General features: G+C 42.6%; 1 protein-coding gene across 7 annotated transcripts in view; it reads right to left on the minus strand.

The window, feature by feature from the left end:
• ARID1B (AT-rich interaction domain 1B) overlaps nucleotides 1-22,370 on the minus strand; it is a 330,667-nt gene that overhangs the window by 141,246 nt on the left and 167,051 nt on the right. For 4 of the 7 annotated variants that reach the window (XM_030499916.1, XM_030499912.1, XM_030499914.1 and 1 more), the window contains exon 5: nucleotides 4,981-5,022. The exons of the other annotated variants lie outside the window; for them this stretch is intronic. In XM_030499916.1, coding sequence (XP_030355776.1) covers nucleotides 4,981-5,022 — 42 coding nt within the window. The remainder of the gene's footprint in view (nucleotides 1-4,980; nucleotides 5,023-22,370) is intronic. 7 annotated transcript variants of the gene reach the window in all.

Below are 22,370 nucleotides of genomic sequence, written 5' to 3' on the forward strand. Positions count from 1 at the left end.
GAAAAAACAAAGATATTTTAGTTCTTAAGTACATTTGATTCTTAAAACAGTGTATCAGAGAAAGAACATTAAAAAAATGCGTCCCAGCAGCACATACTTAGAAAGACTGAGGAATAGATTCTCTCGACAACTTCCAGAGTTACTAAATTAAGGAGACGAGGTCATCACTTTATGCCATGTCACAAAATACGACTGGTTCCATGAACAATGCTGAACGCTCCACCACGCAGACACAGCCACATCAGAAATGCCACCCCTGCTGCATTTCTTTAATAGAGCTGTGTCTCCATTATGCTGATTTCTCGATCAAAAAGAAAGCTTTTCTCCTGTATTTGTCTTCTGCAAAAGAAACGTAAAATCACTCCTACAGTGAATGTACCCATCAGGAATCATTCTTTTCTCAACCCAAGCAGCACAGTCCCAGAAACGAACAGGTGAGGCTCGCTCCTACTTCAAGGCAGCGTGAGATGCAGTTGTGTAGTTAATTCTGCCTCTGTACATTAGCAAACATGCTGCTTGCAAAATATGAAAGGCTTTCTTCCCTGCCCCGTTTTTAAATGACACCTGCAAATCACTAATCCAGTTGCCATTCATTTCCATATGTCAAATTACAATCTTAACTTGTGCAAAGCAACATAATAGTAATGATTAAGCCAATTACATCACAACACAGCTTAAAACGACACACAATGGAAGGATTAAAGCTCACTACCAAATAAGAGAGTCCTGTTCTTGGTGGAGCTCCCCCACTGTGGGAACATAAGTGTCTCTTTTCCTGTTGCACAAAGTTGTGAGCCTTCTGACATGTAGCTGCTGGACTGCCATTAACAAACTTATTTATATTAATGCTGTACTAAGCTGGGATCACTGCACCTCGGCATTAGCTGCGGTAGGCGGGCTCTGCGGCCGTCTCTGCAAACAGAGCTTATGGCACTTTACACGTCCACAGACAGGTTGAGACACGTGGACGAGGTGATCTCACCCTGCTTAACTGAATGAAGCCTCCTCTACCCTACGTTATTTGGGTCAGGTAGATGCTGACAGTAAAAGCCTTAGGGAAGGGGAGGGAAAGGAGAGAGAGCAAACCAAGCCCAAATATTTAAAAAGCCAAGCAACTCGTTCTCTAGATAGGGCCAAACACCATTTGTAGCCTGTACGGAGTATGTGCTACCTGCATTCGACACTGTAACTCCAACTGATGCCAATATGCGGCTCCTACAACAATAAAATGTGGGTTAAATCTTTATATAATAACTAAGCTTTCAAACTAAGACTTTCAATTCTACCTCAGGGATTAAAATGTTCTTCTGGAAACCGAGCATCTGAATCTCTTAGGAGGATTTAAGAAAACTCAAGATGCTGTTATTTTTATTTGTTCATTGTTTTCATGTTTAAATCAGCATCATTCAAAATGGTTAAACCTTTTATTTCTGTGCTGTGCACCTTATTCTTTTTTTCCTTTCTTTTTCACATCTTTGTATCCCTCCTAATTTTCTCTACCATCTGGGAACACTGGTCCCATCTGCTGAAATCTATCTTCCTATTCCAGCTAGAATAAACACAAAATAAATTGGTACTGTTAGTCTTTTACACGTCATCATTAGGCTTTAATAAGATTAATGGGACTGAAGCAGTTTCCAACTTTGAAATACATTCCTGTGTGTTGGCTGCAGACTCGGGCAGATACCACTTCATCTATTCACTCTTACTGTGTGTTAGTTTCTTGGCAACTACGGTTTTCAAGAAACTTATTATATATGTAAGTTTATACTCAGCAGAATTTGAATGAACAAGGCATAACTGTTAAGTCTGCCCCAGATCACCCATCAGCTCTTTGTGATTTGCTAGGTGGTCATTTCCCCTACATCTCTCCATACACCACCATGCATATATCACAATCCTTCTAAGTATTGAGGCAGAAGGATCAGTCAAAAGCTGGATGTTTAGGTTTTTTCTTTTCTTTAAGAAACAAACATGCATACAAACACACACACCAATGAATGTGTAAATTAAACTGAACACCACGTGTACCATCTCCGAAAAAGCTGTTACAGCACGCTAACAGCTTCCTCCTTCTGCAAAATTAGTTGCAAAGAAAGCTGAATGGTTTTGCTTCCTACTACTCAACCAAACGAAAGGTTTGGACAGCAATGCTGTCAAATCTGTGCATCTTTTTACTTATAAAACCACAACTTTAATTTAAACTGATTGAAAAGCTGCTTACATTTTCATGGTCCATTAAAGAATACTGGTCTCGCATGCACCAAAAGGAAAAAAAAAAAAAGAAGTTGTTTGTATTAAAATCTCCATTTTACTCCAATAAATGCCTTACATTCATTCTACCTTTGTTCTGAGAAGACTGTTTTCTTATTAAAAAGGTGAGGTGGAGGGAACATTTTGAAGGACTTTTGCTACTGGTCTGGAATTTGCATCTGTTCTGTGCTCAGCAGTTAAGATTTGGTACTTCAAGGTGCCTCTTTCCTGGGTATTTTGACAGTGCAAAACTATTTTTGCTTTTGTTTTTCTTTTCTAAAATAAAAATTATTTTGTCCAAATCAATATGCGTATCTTGCACCAAAAGCATCTTGTAGCTGATTTTTACGTGCACTTATCATCAAAGACTCAACTATCCTAGGGGCAGACTACACCGGCCAGACCTTCACTTCACCGACAACCACCACAGTAAAACTAAACAATGTTCTGCCATCTCATTCAGAGTGTTTTCCTGGGAAACAGCCCCATTTGCTGCCAGATCTCGTATTTACCATGAGGCTAAAACCATGGAGAATTTACGACTAACAGATAACACTGTAAGCTCTTTTAGCAGTCTAGAAATAGCCTGTTTTTAAACCAGTGTTCTAGTATCTACAGGCAACACAGCCTGTCAACAAGCCTAAAACTAAGTGATAAGTGTCTAAGGACAGATGGAATGGATACAGTCAAAAGAAGAGTCATCCCCTGCAGCAAATTATGCTTCTGCTTATGCAGGCAGAGGGGACCTACGATGTTTCAAGCCGAGGTATATGCTACACCCAAACCCATAAAGACAGCCCCTTCAACAGTCTCCAGCAGACCTGGAGGGAAATGCAGGCTAAAAGCTGGGGTCAAGGAAAGCATTACATCGTGGAAACTTTTAGCCTTACATCCTTCTCATCTGTTTTATCTGGTGTTCATCATACCTACTTATTTTCTGATTTATAAAACTAGAATTACTTTTCATTAAAAAGATGGTGCTCATACATATTCTCCGTGGGCATACCAACTCATTTGTTAATGTAACAGAGACACTTGATGTAACAGAGACACTAACATTTATTCGTCATTGAGACAGACAGTAAAGGAAGCATTTCTTAAGGGAGAGGAGGAAAGAAAGTGCTTTCACAGCATGCCTAGACAGCTAAGATAAATTCTGGAATTAACACATTTGGGATGAACATTTACCTTTCTTCTTGATTGATAAAAAGTACATGACATTCCTAGACATATACAGTTCACTACATAACATGAAGCTACTGTTTTAAGAGAGTAAGATGACCCTGTTTGTTCTGAAGCTGAATCTTCCAGAAAAGTTGCTTGAGACTCTGGAGGATGATGTTAAGAGTCGGCAAGAGTAACGATTCAGTTCTGTGAAACTGAAGCCTAGTACGAGAAAAATTCTTACAACTTTTGATAATACAAAGGAGGTTCAAAGGATGTCCATCAGATGACTCAAAGACTGAAAAACAGCTTGCAAGTCTAGCCATGAAACAAGTAAGAAGCTTCCTCCACAGTGCTTTAGCTGTGAGAGCAACTGGCTACAATAATCTTCAGTAACATTTCTGTGTACCCACCGAGTCTGAAGGATTATGAAGATGAGTTCATAAGAGCTGACCCTCCAAGTTTATTAACTATTCAAGGAATATTCTGTATGCAGGCTGGGTATTAAATAAAACCCAGAAAATACTGCAGACCGCCGTATGTTAAATACTTCAAATAATACTGGAGTAGTTCTGTTTGTTTTTTAATAATTTATTTAAATCACTTTATCACGTATCAACATAAAAACGTACAATATGGACACAATGTGAAATCTGGCATCATGAATATTTAAGTGCTTCAAAAGTTTGGGTTTTTTTTTTCTGTTGGTTAATTTTTTCGTATTCTATATAAAACTGGAGAACTTATTTCATCTTTTTTCTTTTTTTTTTTAACCTTGATAGCAATAGCACTGCTATTTTCTCACCTGCAGTAGTATCACAGCATGTGGGCCTTCAGCAGCAGGAAACTCTTCATTGTCATGATTTAGCCTACTGTTCCTACAATCTCCTTCTTCCCTTCCCCATTCACTCCCCACTCTCCTTCTAGCTAAGCAGATATAGCCTACACACAATCTGCCCTGCTTAAAATCATCTGCTATTAGCGCTCAATTAAAACCGTGGTTGTCACCAGAATGCTCACTGGCCAAAGAAACTTGAGCAATAACTAGGATACAGCCCATCCATTTAGCAGAGCAGGTTTAAAGCGGCCTCTCCAACACGCACACTGTGTGCCATACATTGATCTACAATTGAACACAGGGTGATGCAGCTGTTCAATGCACTACTTTCTACTTGAGATGCACTGTGAAAAAGGACCATCAACGAAGTGGCTTACTCAGCAGACTGCAAAGCAGATAACGACTACAATTTCTGAGCTGCAAATCCATGGAACGAGAACAAATCCAGCATTTGGACCAGGCCAATCTCAAAAGTTACTACAAAGCTGACGTTCCATAGGCTTCTGCAAGTAAAACTTCCTCACGGGTTTTATACCAAGTAACAGGATTTAGACAGTCTATGTGTCATTCTCAGACTACCACACATAAGGGAAAGTTTCTGAATTGATGGATATAAGTCACAGGGTCCTGAATTCTCAGGCTGAAAACTGTTCTCTTCTGTGACAACACATCCAACAGTTCGAATTGATGGGACCTATGTAACAAAACTGCATCGAACTACACACCTTGTGTCCAAATGTAGCATCCTCAGGGGCCAAGACTTCAACCTGAAATTATAAGGAGAAAGATCATTTCACATTTAGCCACCACCAAGAACCTCTCTCTCCCTGAGCACAGCACCACAGTCCAAAGAAGAGATCTGTAAATGAAGATGCCAGTCTAGGTCAATCCTAGGAAACCAACATGTGATAGGACATGCTGAACTAACAGCTGACAACAGAAATCCTGAAGAGAGGAAACTCGGCAAGCATCCCTCACTACACGAACAAGGTTTCTCAGCCTAAATGACGTATAGCCACAGACCGCACAGCTCTAAGCACTGATCTGGGACAACAGGCAACAGACGCAGAAGAGCAGGCGCACTGATTTTTCGTTAAGACTCCTTAAAAATACTTCACACTTCATCACCTTTCACCTGAGAATCTCAGTGCTTTTATGAATTCTAATTAATTAAGCTTCCCAATACACCAGTGAAGTAAGAAATGTCATTATCCCAATACACAGTCAAAAGACCAAGGCGGAAAGAGGTTAAATAATTTCTTAGCAGTCATATGCCAAGCCAGGGACATACTCAGGAAAAGAATCCCAGATTTCTACTCCCAGGCTCACAGTTTAACAATGAGAAAATTCTCTACTTCTCTGATTTACATCCTATTTAAAATGCCTACTGCTGCATCATAATTTATACAACTAGTATAACTATAACTAATGTATCTAATCTCCAGTTTAACTTAAGAAGAGTGAAGGATTTAAAGCAAATCAAGAGGGAAAAAATGAATGTCAAGTTTCAGCCTGAAGCACGTTATAATGCCAGAGTTATAAACCCCTGAACAAGAGGGTTTATAATGGAAAGGCCGATAAACTAACAATGATGGCAGCACTTAAATATATTTATGTCATGATCTAGCAACATATGGTATCTCTTCATCTCTAAATTAAAAAAGGGAGGGAAAAGAAGGAAGAAGGAGATAAAGCGTTTATAGGAACTAGGAATAAAAGAAGAAAATGAACCTGAAGTTACCCAAATGTGACCTGTCCAGCTGATCAGGAATGGCAGTAAGAGGCTACAAGACAGCATCTCATTCAATAGAAGGTAGGGGAAAAAAATCAAGTAAATAAAATCAATCTAAAATGATATGTATTAGCTACTTTTATTAAGCTTCTAATCCTTTAGGCACTTTATAAATATTAAACAATCAGTCCTGGTGAGACTGATAAATATCCATAATATATTTTACAGATGAAGAAACAGACAGAGGGTTAAGTGACTTGCCCAGGGCCAAAAAGAGAATAATCAGCCACTGTATTGGAAATAACACTGTGACTGCCTGTCACAATACAGTACCCTGCTTGGGCGCTCAAATGGCCTCTGAAAAAAGTCATTCCACTACCAGAAGCAGTCCAGTTAGGGTTAATACGGTACCCATCTAAACTGTGAATGCTCATTTCCACTAGGCTTACTGTTTTGGTACAACATCCACTACCATAACTAGACAGACCCCAAAAACATGAACAATCTTGTTCGAAACTCACTCAGTTTTCTTTATTCGGTACGTGCCAGCCACATACCCTAGAAGCTACCTCCAGACCCATTAATGCTTATTACTCTGCTACACTTCAGTTGTGGAGATTCATTAGGAAAATTGGAGCCTTCTCTGTGACACTGGGTCCATCTCTGCCTCCCTCCTTGAACCCAGCAGGCAAGCTCCTTGCCAGCTCCAGTCTGCCTTCCCTCGCCCTGCTGTTCCTCCTCCTCTCCTCCCCAGGCAGTCCCAGCCGGGCTGATGGCCCCTCCGAGCCAGCCCAGAGCTGCCTGCCCTCTGCCTTGCGCTCCCTTGACACTCCTCGCCACAGGAGCACGCTGCGGGCGGCACAAAACTCTTGCACCGACCCAGCACAGATCGGGCAGAGCGTCCTTTGTTTGCGCTCCACGCTCGGCCTCATCTGCGGAGAGGCCACCTCACCATGAGGGGACCTTCACGGTAGAGTACAGGGGTATTGTCAACAAATGGGTTGTGCTAATTAAGCTCCTGCTTGCTCAAGGCCAAGAGAACGCTCGCAACTGCCATAGTTTCAAAACACATGAATTAACGTGGCACAACGACCAGCGCATTTACAAAACTCAATCCTCCTGCTTTTCACCGAGAAACTGAGAAGAGGAACAAACTGTGACATCAAAGGGCACAGCAGAAATTTAAGCTGATGTAAAAACTATAATTTTAGTCTCTTTTACATACAGAAATATTTTCTTTCATGCTTAGAACATAAGGCTCACAGACACAATAAAACGATCCAGTGTGCAGCTATTGGTGGAGATAATAATTCTAATTAAAAAATGTTATTGAACGGGTCTGATAACGCCACTTCTGTTTTCCAAGAGTGATCACACCACTTCTGTGCTAAATACTTGTCCTCACCTTGCAAACAATGCAATAAAACCCTCTCTGTATTCTTTGTTACTACTGCGTTTACCAGTGTGTTAGTCCATTCATTTTGGTTTTTAACTCTTTGTATAACAGGCAGTTAAGACCAGTAAGAGACAAGTAACTGCTGACACCATAAGATGTTCAATATAAAGTACTGAAACAAGATGTGGGACAATGTGAGGTTTTCCTCATGTTGAGTTAAAGAAAAAAAAGACAAGCCAAAATGCATTACAACCTAGGCTGAGAGGACCCCCCTCTAGTGGGAATGAGAGGGTACTTCAATCAGCACCCACAGCACCCCAGCAGAAAATTTCGGTAAGAATCAGGCAAGCACCATTGTTCCCTTTATCATCTTCAAAATATATCACTTCCAGTCCAATGAACAAAAAAATGAACAAGACATTTGTTGTTGCTTCAAGATAACCAGACATTAATTAAGAACTTCTCCTTATATACTTACTGGGGACATTTAAACATTTCCTATTTTAGCTGTCTGCTCTTACTGTACATACGTAAATACGTTACCTTGGGTGGGGACTGTTTTTCTTTTACACTGAAAAATTCACTACATCATTAAAAAAAGCAGACTTGGTTCTCAAATGAAGCACTGTTGATTTCACATGTATGTATCTGATTGTGTCAGATACAGCAGCTTTCCCCTCGGCACTGCTCTGAATCTTTGCTTCAGTCCACTTTCCACTCCTCACAGCACAGTGTTACAGCTGAATGGGTCTGTTTGCCCTGTATTTTATTTCTAAGTAAAAGCAACTTTTAATCACTGTTCATTGGTGTTTCTCCCAGTTTACCTAAAAAATCAAACGACCTTTTCACTTCTAATCAACAAACCCAAACCACACTACAATGTCCTGCAATTCTGGGCTAGAAGGCTATTGTAAGTGGTAAGAGGTAAATGATGGGTTAATATTCTAGACAGTGTGTGTATTAACCATACACTGTGGATCAATTAGATGAGACGCACTTAGTGGCTCAAGCAGGAGTATCCCACATCTGGAGCATGCCTGTTCTGCCTGGGCGCCTCGACCCTTCCAGAGCCTGTTCCCGGCTCCTGCCCCAGCCGAGGCACTTCAGGGACCCCAGAACTGGGTGGGATGGTGCCCAAAAACCCTGCAGGTCCTCCCCAATACGTGACAAGATGAACTTCCCATCTCCCCACACAACCTAGATAGCCTCCAAAACGGGCAGCTGCGGCCAGAACCACCACTGCTTACATGCTATTATATAATTTAAGAGCAGAATGGAACAGCATTTAAGATTTTTTTCTTTTACAAGATGGAAGAATTCATAAATACGGACATGTCAGCCTGGAGGATCCCTGATGAGTAACATGTGGAGTACCCTGAAACAAGCCGGGGAGTAATCCTGAGTCTCTTTTTGTCAGAAGTAATGAGACTTACTCAGTATTTTTGTTTTGCTTTTCAATAAAGGACTCATACAGCTCCAATTCGACAAACAATATTGCATTGCAACCAGGGGACTTACAGTAAATTGTGCACAGAGTTATTTTTACCTTCATCAAAAAGAAAAGGAGTTGAAACATAGATCAAAACCTTGAGGAGCAATGCTGAACAATACGTTTTTGGAACAGAGCTGTACAACCTAGTGATCAGATGACACAAGGAATTACTATCATTTGGTCTTCTCCAAAGCCATACTCAGCATTGATTTGGTTCTCAGCTCAGTCCAGCTCCTCCTTGTCTCGTCAAGACTTTGAGATAAGATTATCTGGAACTGAGCAAGAGCTGCGGGAAGTGGAATACCACTAACAGGACAAATTACAGCTACACTTAACACCCAGGCTGTTATCCAAACAACAGAATATGAAATAGCAAGTGTGCAAGGACAAAATAACTGACTCGCAAAAGACACGGGTCACAGAGCCCCTCTCCACCTTTTTTGGGGGAATCTGAAAATAAGCACTAATAATCATTTCTGATGCATGCCAATTCCCATATAATAACCTGTTAACACTAACGCTGAAAAGGATCATCAATCTACATTTAACTACCTAGGCAAAACCTCCCAATACAACACACACTTAACGCTGCTCTCAGTCTTGGGTCGAGGCTCCTCAGAGTTCGTGTAATGGAGCCGCTATTTGCAGCTGGCAGGTGAGGTGGTTACGGCTACTTCTGGCAAGGAACGCACTAGGCTGGAGCAGCTCTGATCAAGACAAAATATTCTGCATGGGCACTTACAGTTACCGTGCTTCACACACGAGAATTTGCCCAGCTGGCTGCAAATTTTATAGGCTTTCTATTGTTATTTGTTTGACATTATTATTCTAGGAAAATTATAGCACAGGGCTTCTCTGATACCTAGAGGGTTTTTGCCAACTGCCTGCTTACTAAAAAGGCATGCCCCTGGCACTTTTAAAAGATGCTCAAAACAAAATAAATGGATATGTTAATACTTACATTTTCCAATACTTCTGTTTTCCCTGTTTGGTTGAGATCAGTCAGATCATAAAGGACTCTCTTCCCCATGACAATAAAATCCAAAAAGAATGAGGAAATACAGATGGTGTCTCCGGAACGACTGTCAGACCACATTCTCGCTGTTTGGAGTGCATGTCGCGCTCAACCATGAGAAGACAAACCGCACCACATTGCCCAGTTCATCATGAAACTGCCCTCTGAATTACACAGGACTTTGTGGCAGGTTGAAGGCAGGGGTGGGGGACGAGGTCTGCAGTCCCACCAGCTTATAAATGGGATGCATCAGTTCAGGTACAGGGCAATGCAAACGCAATTCCAACTATTATCTCCACACACCAGTCTTGTCTATAGGAAATAGCCCAGATAGCATGAAGCACAGAGGATGCTGTAGCGCTTGGTGCCAATATATCCTTTGTAACCATTTGCTAGCACAGATTTGCAGCTTTTCGGGTTTTCCCATCAGCCCTCCCACCCACACTCCACCAGCTCTGAAATCGTCTTTTTTAAACAAAGGCTACAGGAAGTTAATCCAGTTTCCATTTTTCAAAGTCCTTAAGAAGTTTATTTTGAACATGAGAGTGGCTATAGTCACTCACATCTTTATGAAATCCAGCCTAACTACCTCTAGTATCTCCTCCCTTTGCCTGCCTTTTAAAGTAATTTAGGATTTGGCAACTGTAGAAGATGGTTGTCCTTCTGGCTGGACCAAGGACAAACCTACGTGACCCACAATTCTTCAAGGACTTACTGAGGGCATGCACAGCTTTTAATGCATGCAGAACTGTAGAATAAACTTTGGTAACTGTGACAACCCTTCCTTCCCTTCTTCTCTGCTACCTGCCACTGGTTTTGTTTATTTTTAGTGGCAATCATGCATGTAACTCCAGGCTAGGTTTCGGGTCTGGAGCAAGTGAGGACTGGGCACGTTCCCTGGGCAATCCCTAAACAAACACACCAAAGACACACCTTTGTAACGACCCGGAATCTATGCCCGAAATAAAGGCACGACAGTCGCACAATATAAATCTCATGAATTAAGGATAGATCAGCTGAGATTTCACCACTTTCTATACAAAGTCTATTGAAACTACTTACTCAAGGCCTTTTGGTTAAGTAAATGCCACCCCCGCCCTTCCCCTCCGACCTGTGTATAAACTGGATACAATGTGACCCAATTCAGCGCAATTATTCATTAAATCTGGCATCCACTTTTTCTTAGACTTTCCCTTTAATTTATTTTGCTTGTTCTTTGTGCTATCAGTCATTTATCTCTTAGCTCACCAGGTCTAGCAATAATAAAGATCAATGCTCTAATTTTTGAAGCCACAATTTTTAGCTCAAAAAATACAAATTAAGTAACAAAATGATCTCTTTTTAAATGCAAGAATAACTTCATGTGCTACTTTGTGTTAAGAAGGTTTGAAGAGATGTTTCAAGAAACTATGCTGCAGCTCAAATTGCTTATTAATTCTCCTCATTCTCCTTATTAGCATGTACAGACAACACAGTGGCTCAAGGACACAGCTTGCTGAAGCAGCTCTGTACTTGGTCAGCCAGTGTTTGAGATAAAAAACAATGATGCCTCATGTTCTTAAAAGCTATTTAGTGGAACAGATTGGTCCTGCTCATATTCCTAAACTTTTTCTTAAATGCCAATGTTTTTCAGGAAGCTGATTTACACCACCACAAAAAAACATTCACATCTTCAACACTGTGCCCAACACACATTGTTAGATGCACTATTAACTACCCTGCTGGTTTAGTCCCCCATTGCAAATATTTTGCAAAATCCTGGGAACAAGGCCAATCCCCAAGAAGCAAAAAAATTAGACTCTAGGTATTAGCTAACTAAAAGCAATAACCATCAGCCTTGTGAGATATAATACTTGCAACAGAATTACATATATTAGAAGCAACTTGGGAGAAAAAAAGTTGTGTGCTACGGGGCAATGGGGCAATTCTTGTAACCTCAAAAAGACAGAAAGGCACAAACGTATTTAGGTCTGCATCAGGAAACTACCATTACAAATCCCAGATAAATTGACACTGGAGATTGTTTACATCTCTGCTCAGCACACGCTCACTGCAGGGGAACCTATGAGACCTATCTGTGAGTACGCTCCCATCCCTTTCAATTCGGTGATAACTTATGACCCCGTAGGTACCATATAAACAGCTGATCAGCTGCAAATTCATGACAGTAACATGTTCATCTGCTCTTGTCATTAGGAGATGAAATGGGTACAATATATATATACACACACACACGTACACTTGTTTTCCCTCTGTAAACATGTATTTTAAATTCTTTTGTATTTTTCTGTCATACTGTTTTTCATATATATGTATGCAAAGATGAGTAACATACAATTAGTTCTTTCATACCCGAACGCTGCATGAAACAGAGTAACTGCACTCTAAATTAGCTTTTGATATTTGTTTGACAATGTAGATATCAAAATGATGTACTTGCATCGAAATCTCAGAGCAGTCACTATTTAATTTTCCTTAAGAAAAGAGCGGTAGATATTATAAAAACAAAATTCCAACCTTTCATCCTCAACCATTCTAATATATGGGAAATCCTGAAAAACTGTCATTATACCATGTGACATAAGCAGTGACAATTACTGCCACTGGTAAGCCTTTTATTTAGGTATTGTGCATCTGCATCTTTTCTAATCTGTTTGCATTTCTCACTCTCTTGTTCCAACACTGATTTCATTTTAGTTCCCCACTTCCAAAACTGGGAATCATAAAACCTTGTCCACCAAAGTCCACTGCAAAGGGTCTCTACAGCAGCTGCCTTTGTGCACTACCACACTGTAAGGCTGTAGAACCCTGCTACAGAAAATACCAAGAAGGATTAAACCTCCGCCGCCCTCTGCTTGCAGGGCTGGAGGTTCCCACTGCCATAGCTCAGCAGCCCAGGGCCCACCTGAACACCCCTGGTAGCCCTCCTCCCACAAAGACAGGCCGCTTAGTGTAAATACAAGATACCATCCTCCAGCAACTAGGGGGTGGTACTGAACAGCTGCAGGGCCATAATGCTTTCAAATATTCCAGAAAGTTCCAGAAAGGCATGGTTTAAAGCCACCCTCACCAGCGGCAAGAGTTTTTGCTGTTAAGGACCGCAGAGTGTATCTCTCTACCTAATTACTGCACATACCACCTGTAAAAGCAATAACAAATACAGCCCTAGCTAAAAACTGCAAGTCTAAACAATCTTGCCTAAAAGAACTCAAACTATTTGCAGCAAAAATTGAAGATAAGTGACCAAGGACAAAATCTTTACACAAACAAAGCTTCAAGTTTCAACTCTACACCATTCTGTCAGCAGCTTGCTTATTTAATTGAGCCCGTATACAACCAACATCAAAGATACTAAGCTATTTTGTGCTGAAAATATTGGAAGCATGTTACGAAGAGGTGGCAAACAGAAAGGATCTGTCAAAGGTAACAGATGTATCAAGGGCACCAAGCACTGTGAAGAAGGCGTTAATTATCTATGCTGAAAAAGAAAAGGTGTTTGAGAAACAGAAACTGTTTTCAAAAGATTCAACATATTCCTATTGTGCTCAGGGAAAAAAGCTTCCTGCATCTTAGATAACATTATTTTGGGTTATGTGGGTTAAAAAGATTTTTTTTTTTTTTAGGTGAGGAAGCACACAACGTAGGGACCACTATGTTTCAGAAACACAGTTTTAGCTTCAAAACCCTTACTGTGTCTCACAACCACTTCCAACCATAAACTGCATTCATCCCTAGTTTTAATGGAATGGGTTACTTATGCAACCTCGCTGAATCTCAAAAATAACAGCAAAAAAGAACACCTTTCTGAGCACCTTTTTGTAATTTAGCCCAATCTCCACAATACTCCTGCCCTACAAGGACTATTTTTCCTTTTGCTCTATCTAGATTAAAAAAAAAGGTTGTACTTGTTGAGAATAAAAACACCAATAAGCAAAAAAATGTATCACCTGCAGACCTACCCTACATACAGCTTATGTTCTGATTAACTTTTTTCTAGACTGTATATGGTTCTACTTGCCCATGAACTAGTTCTGAGCCAAGTAGAAACAGATTATTATACCTATGCTCCCCCTCCCCACTTTCTCTCACAGGAGTGGTGAATCAGGACTTTCTAAAGCATGATTTTGAGAAAACTGGTTAACGCAAAAATGACCCTTTTCATCTTAAATGAAGGAAAAAAAAAAATCAGAATGGATCAGAAAGGACGTAAGCATAAATTAAAAGCAAGGAAAGCCTACACCTCTATACAAAAAAAGGCTGAAACAGATTTCTCTGAAGGTGATTAAAAGATACTAAATGCATGTCTGATATTGCACACTCAGCTAAATTAACGTTGTTGCCATAGGAGCATGATCTGATCAACAACAGAACCACAGTTGGTCCATGCAGCCATAAATTATGTGGAGAAATGTCCTAGGCAATTGCCAGCAGGGATGTAACAGGCTCTCAGAACCCAGTCTCTACCTTCCTAAGAATATAGAAAGCTCTTCCCGACATCCCCTTCTCCCAAATAAGTATCATGATATATACAGAGGGTGGCTAACACTGACAACGTCTGGGCAATTCACTTGGGCATCACCTGGGCATTGACAGATCCAAACCAGAGATTTGGAAGGGATGATTTTGCACAACAAAGTATCAATACCCCTGCCAAATAGCCACACAGGAGGAATACCCTGGGTAATGTTCCGTATTTCATACCGTAACTTGGAAAGGTAAATCTGTGGAGCCAGACTCAGCTGAACTAAACGATTTTGCCAATGACCTGAGCTTTTCTCTTAGATTATTTTAGGCTGCGTCCCCATCACCTCCCCACGAGGTACAAAGATTGATAAGCACTCTGACTGGATTAACTGCTTTAAAAATTATTCAGACGTCACAGCTGGCCAGTTTTTGACCCTTCTGGTATCAGGATTTAAGAGTTGACTGGCAAAGAACAAGTGCTCCAGTCAGTGCTATAACTCCTCCACACTCGTGCAGCTCACAACAGACACACACTTCCTCAGTGCTGAAGGAAAAACTGGCTCTCAAATCTAGTTCAGCTTTACCTGAGCATTTCAATGGGGTAGACAAAAATACAAACATTCCTAGGAGTCACGCCAGTCCCAAGCAGGGCACATAATAATCAAAGCCTAGATAAGGTGACAAAGTGTTTGTGTTTTTTCCATTTCACTCGAGTTCTCAACCTGTTGTAATGGAGATATTGAACACAGGCCCTGAAAACATCCTCTGAAAACACATGTTCCACAATTCACATGCACAAAGCCCGAAATTGCGTACAGGGATCAAACAACTGGGTTTCTCAAATGCCTGAACTACTTACACAAATTGGGACTTCAGCTCACCCAAGCAAGTGCACACTGTATGATTTTGCAGACCGCTTCCGCATTTCACTTTTTTGCTATACCCATAAACAAACAAACCAACAATTTAAGTCTGAATTCTTTCTCAAAGTTACCTCTAGCAAATAGCAACTCACTTACAAAAGCCTGATTAATTGCAGAATCTTGGCTTCAGAATTCAATTACATGTTGGAATATTAAAAATTCTAGAGTCCATAAACAATGACTATAAAACTGTTTATAGCATTTTTAGTATTTTATTTGAATACTGGAATACGAACTATAACTGTTCCCCCTCCCAACCTCCCCTTTCGTATTTGTTTGCTGTGGTTTCTCCTTGCAAACAGAGCAAGACTACACTCGGGGAAGGAGGAGAGGAGAAAGGATGTGGCAGGCTACTGACATGCCACCTCCTCACAAACTCTGATTCTTCACTGTGCTTTATGCCTGTTCTGTGAGTTTTATTCTGGCTCTACAAGGGTGCTTCTGGATAATTACAGGATAACAAGCTAGCATTTTTTTCCAGCCTGTCTCAATTTCAAAGTAAGCCCCCTATTCATGCTTTTATTATTATTCAAACTAAAACAGCAAAACAAATCAATTTCTAACAGCCTTGTGCAGTTTTCCAAACTTAGCATTTCTGCACGATGGTGTGCATATAAGGTAATATTCAGTGCAGTACATCTTCAGGCACGAGAACCTTATATAAATTGTCAACTTCAATGACTCTTTCTGTAAAGATTTCTTCTTTACGCACATACATATTGCACAGGTTAGCCTGCAAGAGGATACAGCAAGTACTCGACTAAAGATTTTTGTTGTAACTTTTCCTGAAGACCTCAATCCCAGCACTCACCCTGTTTTCCAATTACAGTATCTGCACCAATTATAACAGCAAGCCAGCAACCCCAGAGATTGCTTTTTATACTTATTTTAAGCTCATTTTACTAAGAATGTAAGGAAAGACCTGAACTGCAATCTCAAAGGTGAAAGGCTGGAGTTTTAATTTCTGAACTGAGCAGCCCTGGCAGGTCTTTTCAACACTTTAATGTTTTGTGGAGTCCATTTTGTTTCTGTATTTATTTCTACAAAGGTTCTCCTTCTCCCTTAAAACAAATAATATTCACTGTATTTATAAGCAACCAGTCACGGACAGGTTTTACTGCAGCTCATTTGTTATGTCTCACTCTGAGTTTACAAACAGCTGTCCCATGCATCTCCACTGGATACAATTTTAGTCTAGACAGGGGAAATCCAAGCTACTGCTGCCCAAACAACATAAACACAGGAAGATTTTCAATCAATCATTTCATTAATAGAACACGTCTAATAATATAAGGGGAGGGTGTTTTGGAAGAAAGCCTATTTCAGAGGCTGAAACAGCGTAATTGCGTGGTATTGTTCTTGTGCTAGGCAGGGCTATGGAACGACACTCTCACAAACCAGATTTTGGTGCCGTGGTAGATTTCAATAAAATAAGCCTTGTTTCTCCAACACAAGTGGCTTTCAAGACCACTGACAAGTTTGAATTAAATGGTAAACAGACTAAATAAGACTTGCACAGCGCTGGCATTCATCTCCGCTTTGATACAATCAGGTCAGTGCCCACACAAATGTATTTCTAGCATGACCATTATTTCTGGTTTTCTTCAAGTTGTTTTACATGGGAAACAGCGTTAAACACAGCAGTTATTAACACGCTAATCACTTGTGCCTGTTCTCCTCTGCGCCAGCCTGTTGTCTGTCCCCAAACATATAAATATCTAGAAAAAAACTACTTGCAATGCAGTTATTTCTATGTTGTTATGCTTTTAGGGAAAACCATTGCAGCCTGCCTTCTTAAGCTAGGAGCATCCACACAGTAACTCCTCAAAAACCAAAATAAAATCAAGAACGTTGCAAGGCTTTTCCTCCTCCCCCCACCCCCGCCAGGGGCGGGAAGGGGAAGAAGCTCCTCTTTGCTCCTTATTTTATATTTATTCCGAGTAATAGCTGTCCCTTCATCAAGAGGCTCAATTTACAATCATGATCTCAGATCAACTTTTACCAGTGGGTGTCAGTGTAACAGTGTAATGATGGGGGGAGGACAAGGAGAAAACGCCATGAAAAAACAAAGATTAAGTTTTATTTTTAAACGCCACATTTATATTAAAAGCGAAGAGAGACGTTTCCTTTCAGAACCAATTACAGTGCAGATCTGTTCTGTGAAGATCCTGTAACTTTTCATGTGTTTGTGTTACATGCCCCAAGTGACCGATTTCCATTTTTGTTTTCCAGACTTGTGTATGTGCTGTGTGTGTACACGCATGCACACAAACACGGACACGCGGTAAATGTTTGGCATACAAACCCTTTTCATCGTTCTGACAAAATGAGACTGCCTCTTTAATTCAAATTTCACAGTGAACAGTTAAGAGGCTCTGTGGACCCCAACTTATTAACCTGTGCCAATTTAACTAGTATTACTCAAGAGGTTCAAAAACCTAAAAATAGGTGTTAATCTGGGCAGACTGACAGCAACTAATCAGTACCTGCCCTGTCACAACTTCTGTCCCTCCTACTCATTAAAGGCGGGTGGGGGTGGGGTGGAGGGAAGGAATACAGCACATGGGGAGGTAAGAAAAGGAGAGTCCCAATTTTATGTTTAGGCTTTTTAGGGGGAGATTTGTGTGTGTGTTTTGTTTTGTTTTTGGTTTTGAAAGGAAAAAATAAAAAGTGTATTTCGTAAAGCTCAATTTTAAAACTAGTTTCCGCACTAGCAAGCAATGGCTTCCTGAAATCCAGAACTGCTTGAACGCCAACCAAATCATTCTGCCAAAACGATAAAATCCTTCGATTTTACTTACCATAAACAAGCTTAAAAAACATTAGCCCTAACTTCAAGCCTAATTAGATGCATTTGAAGTTTGAAACACGCAATTTTTGTCATTTCAAACGCTGTTACATTAATAACCCAGTTCAGTGCCTCCCCACGAAAGCAACAAAGGTATGCGCGTATGCCTGTGCAGGTACAGCCTCTTCCTCACTTGCCCGGTTCCCTCCAACAAGCCGGTCCTGTGCGTTGGAGATAACCCTGACAGTTACGTGCTCGCATACTCAGCTGCCTCTTATTAATATGGACAGAATTATACGCCCAGTGAAAAGCAACCAAAGTCTCAGATCGCACGTTACCGGCTGCTGCGGCCACGGGGACAACCGCAGCTCTGTGCCTGGAACTGCACCCCAGGAAAGCGGATTAGAAGGAGAAGTCGGTTGGGCCAGCTCCTAACTGAACTGTCAAAGAAAAACAAGCACTGAAGTAGGTTAGCTCTTTCCGTATGTAACTCGTACTGCCCGGGATAGACTGGATTTTGTTAAAGGGAAGAAATATTTTTCCGAGTAAGCCATCACGGGCAGCTTTGCAGGAAGTACCAAAATAATGTAAAACAAGTCTGTAAAGCCATTGTTAGGAGAAGGAAGTAAACAACTCTGGGTTGGGGGGGGGGGGCGCTTGGTTTTTAGCTTTTTCGGCTAAAAAGAAGGGAAAAAGGAGGGGAGGAAGGGGCATTTAAAAAACCCCAAATGGGCCGAAAGGGCCCGAGCGGCCGCTTCCCGCCACCGGCGTGAGGCGGGCGGCGGCGGCACAAATGGCCGCGCGCTGCCGGCGCGGTCCCTGCGCCCGCGCCCCGCCGCGCGCCAATGGCGGCCCGCGCGCCCCTCCCCCGCCGCCGCGCGACCAGACCTGTTTTTGTCTGCTTCAGCAGCGGCGGCGGCGGCAGCGCCCCAGCCCCAGCCCGCCCGGCTTCCTCCCGCCGCCCTCCTCCTGCCGCCACACCGCCACCGCCGCCCCCCCGGCCTCGTTTTCCATCCCCTTTCAACCATCATCCACTCATTTTAATTACGCAGAACGAGTTGCAACTCATCCAGCCTGAAAGTTATATTAAAAAGAGAGAGCGAGCGAGCGAGTTGTGGGGAAAGAGGACGGGAGGAAAGAGATGGAAACGAAGAAAAAGCAGTTGAGGGTGGAGTTACAGCCGGCGAGGGCATGATAAACAACGCTCCTTGCCTTACAGTACAATTTAATGCAACGTTTTATTTTAAGCTTTCTCCGAGGTCAGCACAAACTCCCCCCTCCGCGTTCCTCCCACTGAGTCCTGTCAGAAAAAAGGATCAGTATCTTCGGTGCCTATCCCTTTAACACACCACCTAAAAAAAGGGGATAAAAAGATAAACGAAGAAAACCGAAGGCCCCGAAGGGCGGGCTGGCGGGCAGGCAGCCCCGCAGGCCGGGGCGAGGCCGCCCTGTGAGGAGCGGAGCGGACGGGCTTCTCCCCGCGAGTTCCAAAGTTTCCGTATTTAGGCCGCCCCCAGGTTTCGCGGCGCGTTAAAGCCACTCTGAGGAATTAAACCAGGGCCACTGGAAGCGGGGGGGGAGAGGGAGAAGGTGGAGGGCGGCCTTCGGCAAGGAGAAGCCGCCTGCCATTTGCCTCGGCCCCGTCCTCGGCGGGGAGGGTGCCTGCCCTCAGCACGCAATCCTCCTCGGCGTTTATGTGCATTTACAAAGGCACATCTGTGCGTGTTGGAGGGCCAGCCTGACGTGTTTTCTGCTCGCAGCAGCTGCGGTTTCTGAGGAAACAAGGCTGATTTTCTAGTCAGGCTAGAAGGGCTGTTTCTTTTTTTTTTTTTTTTTTCTTCCCCTATTCCCTCTTTTTATTTTTTTTCCAAGCGCCTACGTGCGGGGGAGGGGGAGCGGGAACGGCGAGGGGAGGAGGAGCAGAGCCGAGCCCGGCTCAGCCGAGCCCGCGCCGCAGCGGAGCCTGCGGAGCCGGCGGGGGAGGGGCGGGCCGCGGCGCAGCGCAGCGCGGCGCGGGGCCTGCTGGGAATCTTTTGGGGCTCGCTTTCCCAAGGCTGCTCCCGGTGTCGCAATCTTCTCCCTGTCGGTTGTTGGGTTTAGTTTTTTATTTAATTTTTAAATTCAACCTTTGTAGTCGGCGCGGCTGTTGCGCGACGGCTCATAAATGTCAAGGGGTGCCTCAGGTCGTTTGCCAAAAATCTCTCTTAATCCTGCCAACTTAAATAAAAATAAAAAAGCCCCGCTTAACTAAGTCCTCGCACTTCTCGGGTCCTGCGCGGCGGATTGTCACGCTTTGCCCTCCGCGGGCGTCCCCTTTCTGCTTCACCACCTCCGAGGTGGGGGTGCGAGGGAGGGCGCTGGCTCCTCCAAAGGTAAACGGTTAATGTAAACCACCCCAATTATTTAAATCGCCGGCAGATTTCCAGCGCGATAACGCTTTGCAGGGGGATGAGCGCATCTGAGCGGGGGGGGAGAAGGGGGGGGTGTCCTTCTCTGCCTCACATTTCCCGAGTCCCCGCTCGAAAACCCGGCCCTGGCAACCCATGAAGACAGGCTCCCCGCGCCGGTGAATGATTAACTCCGCCGCGGATACGCGGGGCCGGCCCGGCCAGAACCGGCGGGGGAGGAGAGCGGGAGCGGGGCGGGCAGCGCGCGGGCGGGCAGCGAGGGGCCCAAGCGGGGAGGCGCCCGCGCGGCAGCAACCGCCGCCCCCCTCAGCCTCGGCCGCCTGGTCTACCCGCCCCCCCCCTTTCTCCTGGAGGGGCCTTCGACGCACAGGGTCGCCTGCACATTAGATTTTGTAAGGCCTCTGCTACCTGCGTCGTGAAAAGACACGGAAATTAATTAAACTTAAAAGGCTGTGGGGAGCAAACCCGGAGCCAACAAGGACGTGCCAGGCAAAAGCAAATGTTCCACGTTAAAAAACGAGCACAGTCCTTCCGCTCCCCTGCTCCACCCGCCCCCAATAAACCCCCCCTAGGAACTAGAAATTAAAGGAGGAGGGAGGACAGAGGGTGGGAACTGCTGCTGTTCTGACCAGAACGGGAAGAAGAAAGAGGAGACCAGACCAAATGCACATGGAAAGACTTTTGCCAAGTTCGGTAAATAAAGTACTAATTGACTGTAATAGGCAAAGGTGGAAGATAAACATTCGCGCTCTTTGTTCTGATACTAAAAGTGTCAGATAAAACACTAATCCCTTGTAGCTGTTTATTTTTAAAATGTCCAAACATTTTCTTGTGCACACACCATAACAAATTAACTTCGCTGATGTTTAGCACTTGAGACCACGGTAGACAAGGAATTGATTCCCAGATTCAAAAGCTAATGTTACAATTTTTTCAAATTTGATTGCCTACTATTAGGTAGCTATGTTCGTATTTTGTCACTGAAATAATTAGCCTAATTTTCAGAAATGATAAGCGCTCACATTTTTCGATTAACTTCACATGTCTGAAAATTAGGCCATTACGTATCTAAATTTGACCTAGGTTTGAAAATTCTGGTTGTATCTCTGAAACGGGAAAAAAAACCACAGCGGTTACAACCAAATACTGGCATAATTACTTACCATTAAATACGGAGAGACTAGAAAGGGAAAATATTTTTACTGGGCAATGGTATGTAGTGCTACAGAACCTGTGTGATAATTGCATTAAAAATATTCAAAGTTCTATTTGAATCTGATATTTAGAGCAGTTCTAGTTATTGCTGTGGAAAAAAATATAAGCAAGTCCCACCCCAAGAGAAAACAACGCCTACATTTACAAATGGTCAGAACTGACCCCAAACATTTAATTAATCACAGTTAGTGCACTTTTTCTCATAAAAGAATTAAAGGGGGGGGGGGGGAATCACTGCTACTTTAAAGCAGAGGAAGAGCAAACTGGGTGAGGACTGCATGTGTATATGTACCTCACTGAATCTAATCTGTTATTTGTAACTGCACATGGCCTGTTTCACAATTTGAAATTAACTTTTATGTAACTTTGAGCAAGGCACAGGGGTGGCTCTGAAGAGTAGTATTAGAGGAAAAAAAGATTCTCGAGAAATGCCAAAAATAATCATGTTTGTTGCCTTCTGCCAGAACTGGAGTCAGTCTCACCAAGCGGAAGCACTCAAAAATCCTGTGTTTGGGCTCAAAACAAGGAAAAAAGCTTTACAAAACATGAAACTTTTAGGAAACAAGTTTGGATTCTTTTTATACGTCTTCTAGTTTGTGAACCTGTAGTAGATGCTTAGATTATTATTCTCACATCTCTCCCCCTCCATTTTACGAGAGCTAAAAAATGCCCCCCTACAAGC

The sequence above is a fragment of the Strigops habroptila genome, chromosome 10, assembly GCF_004027225.2.
Source record: "Strigops habroptila isolate Jane chromosome 10, bStrHab1.2.pri, whole genome shotgun sequence".
NCBI lineage: Eukaryota > Metazoa > Chordata > Aves > Psittaciformes > Psittacidae > Strigops > Strigops habroptila.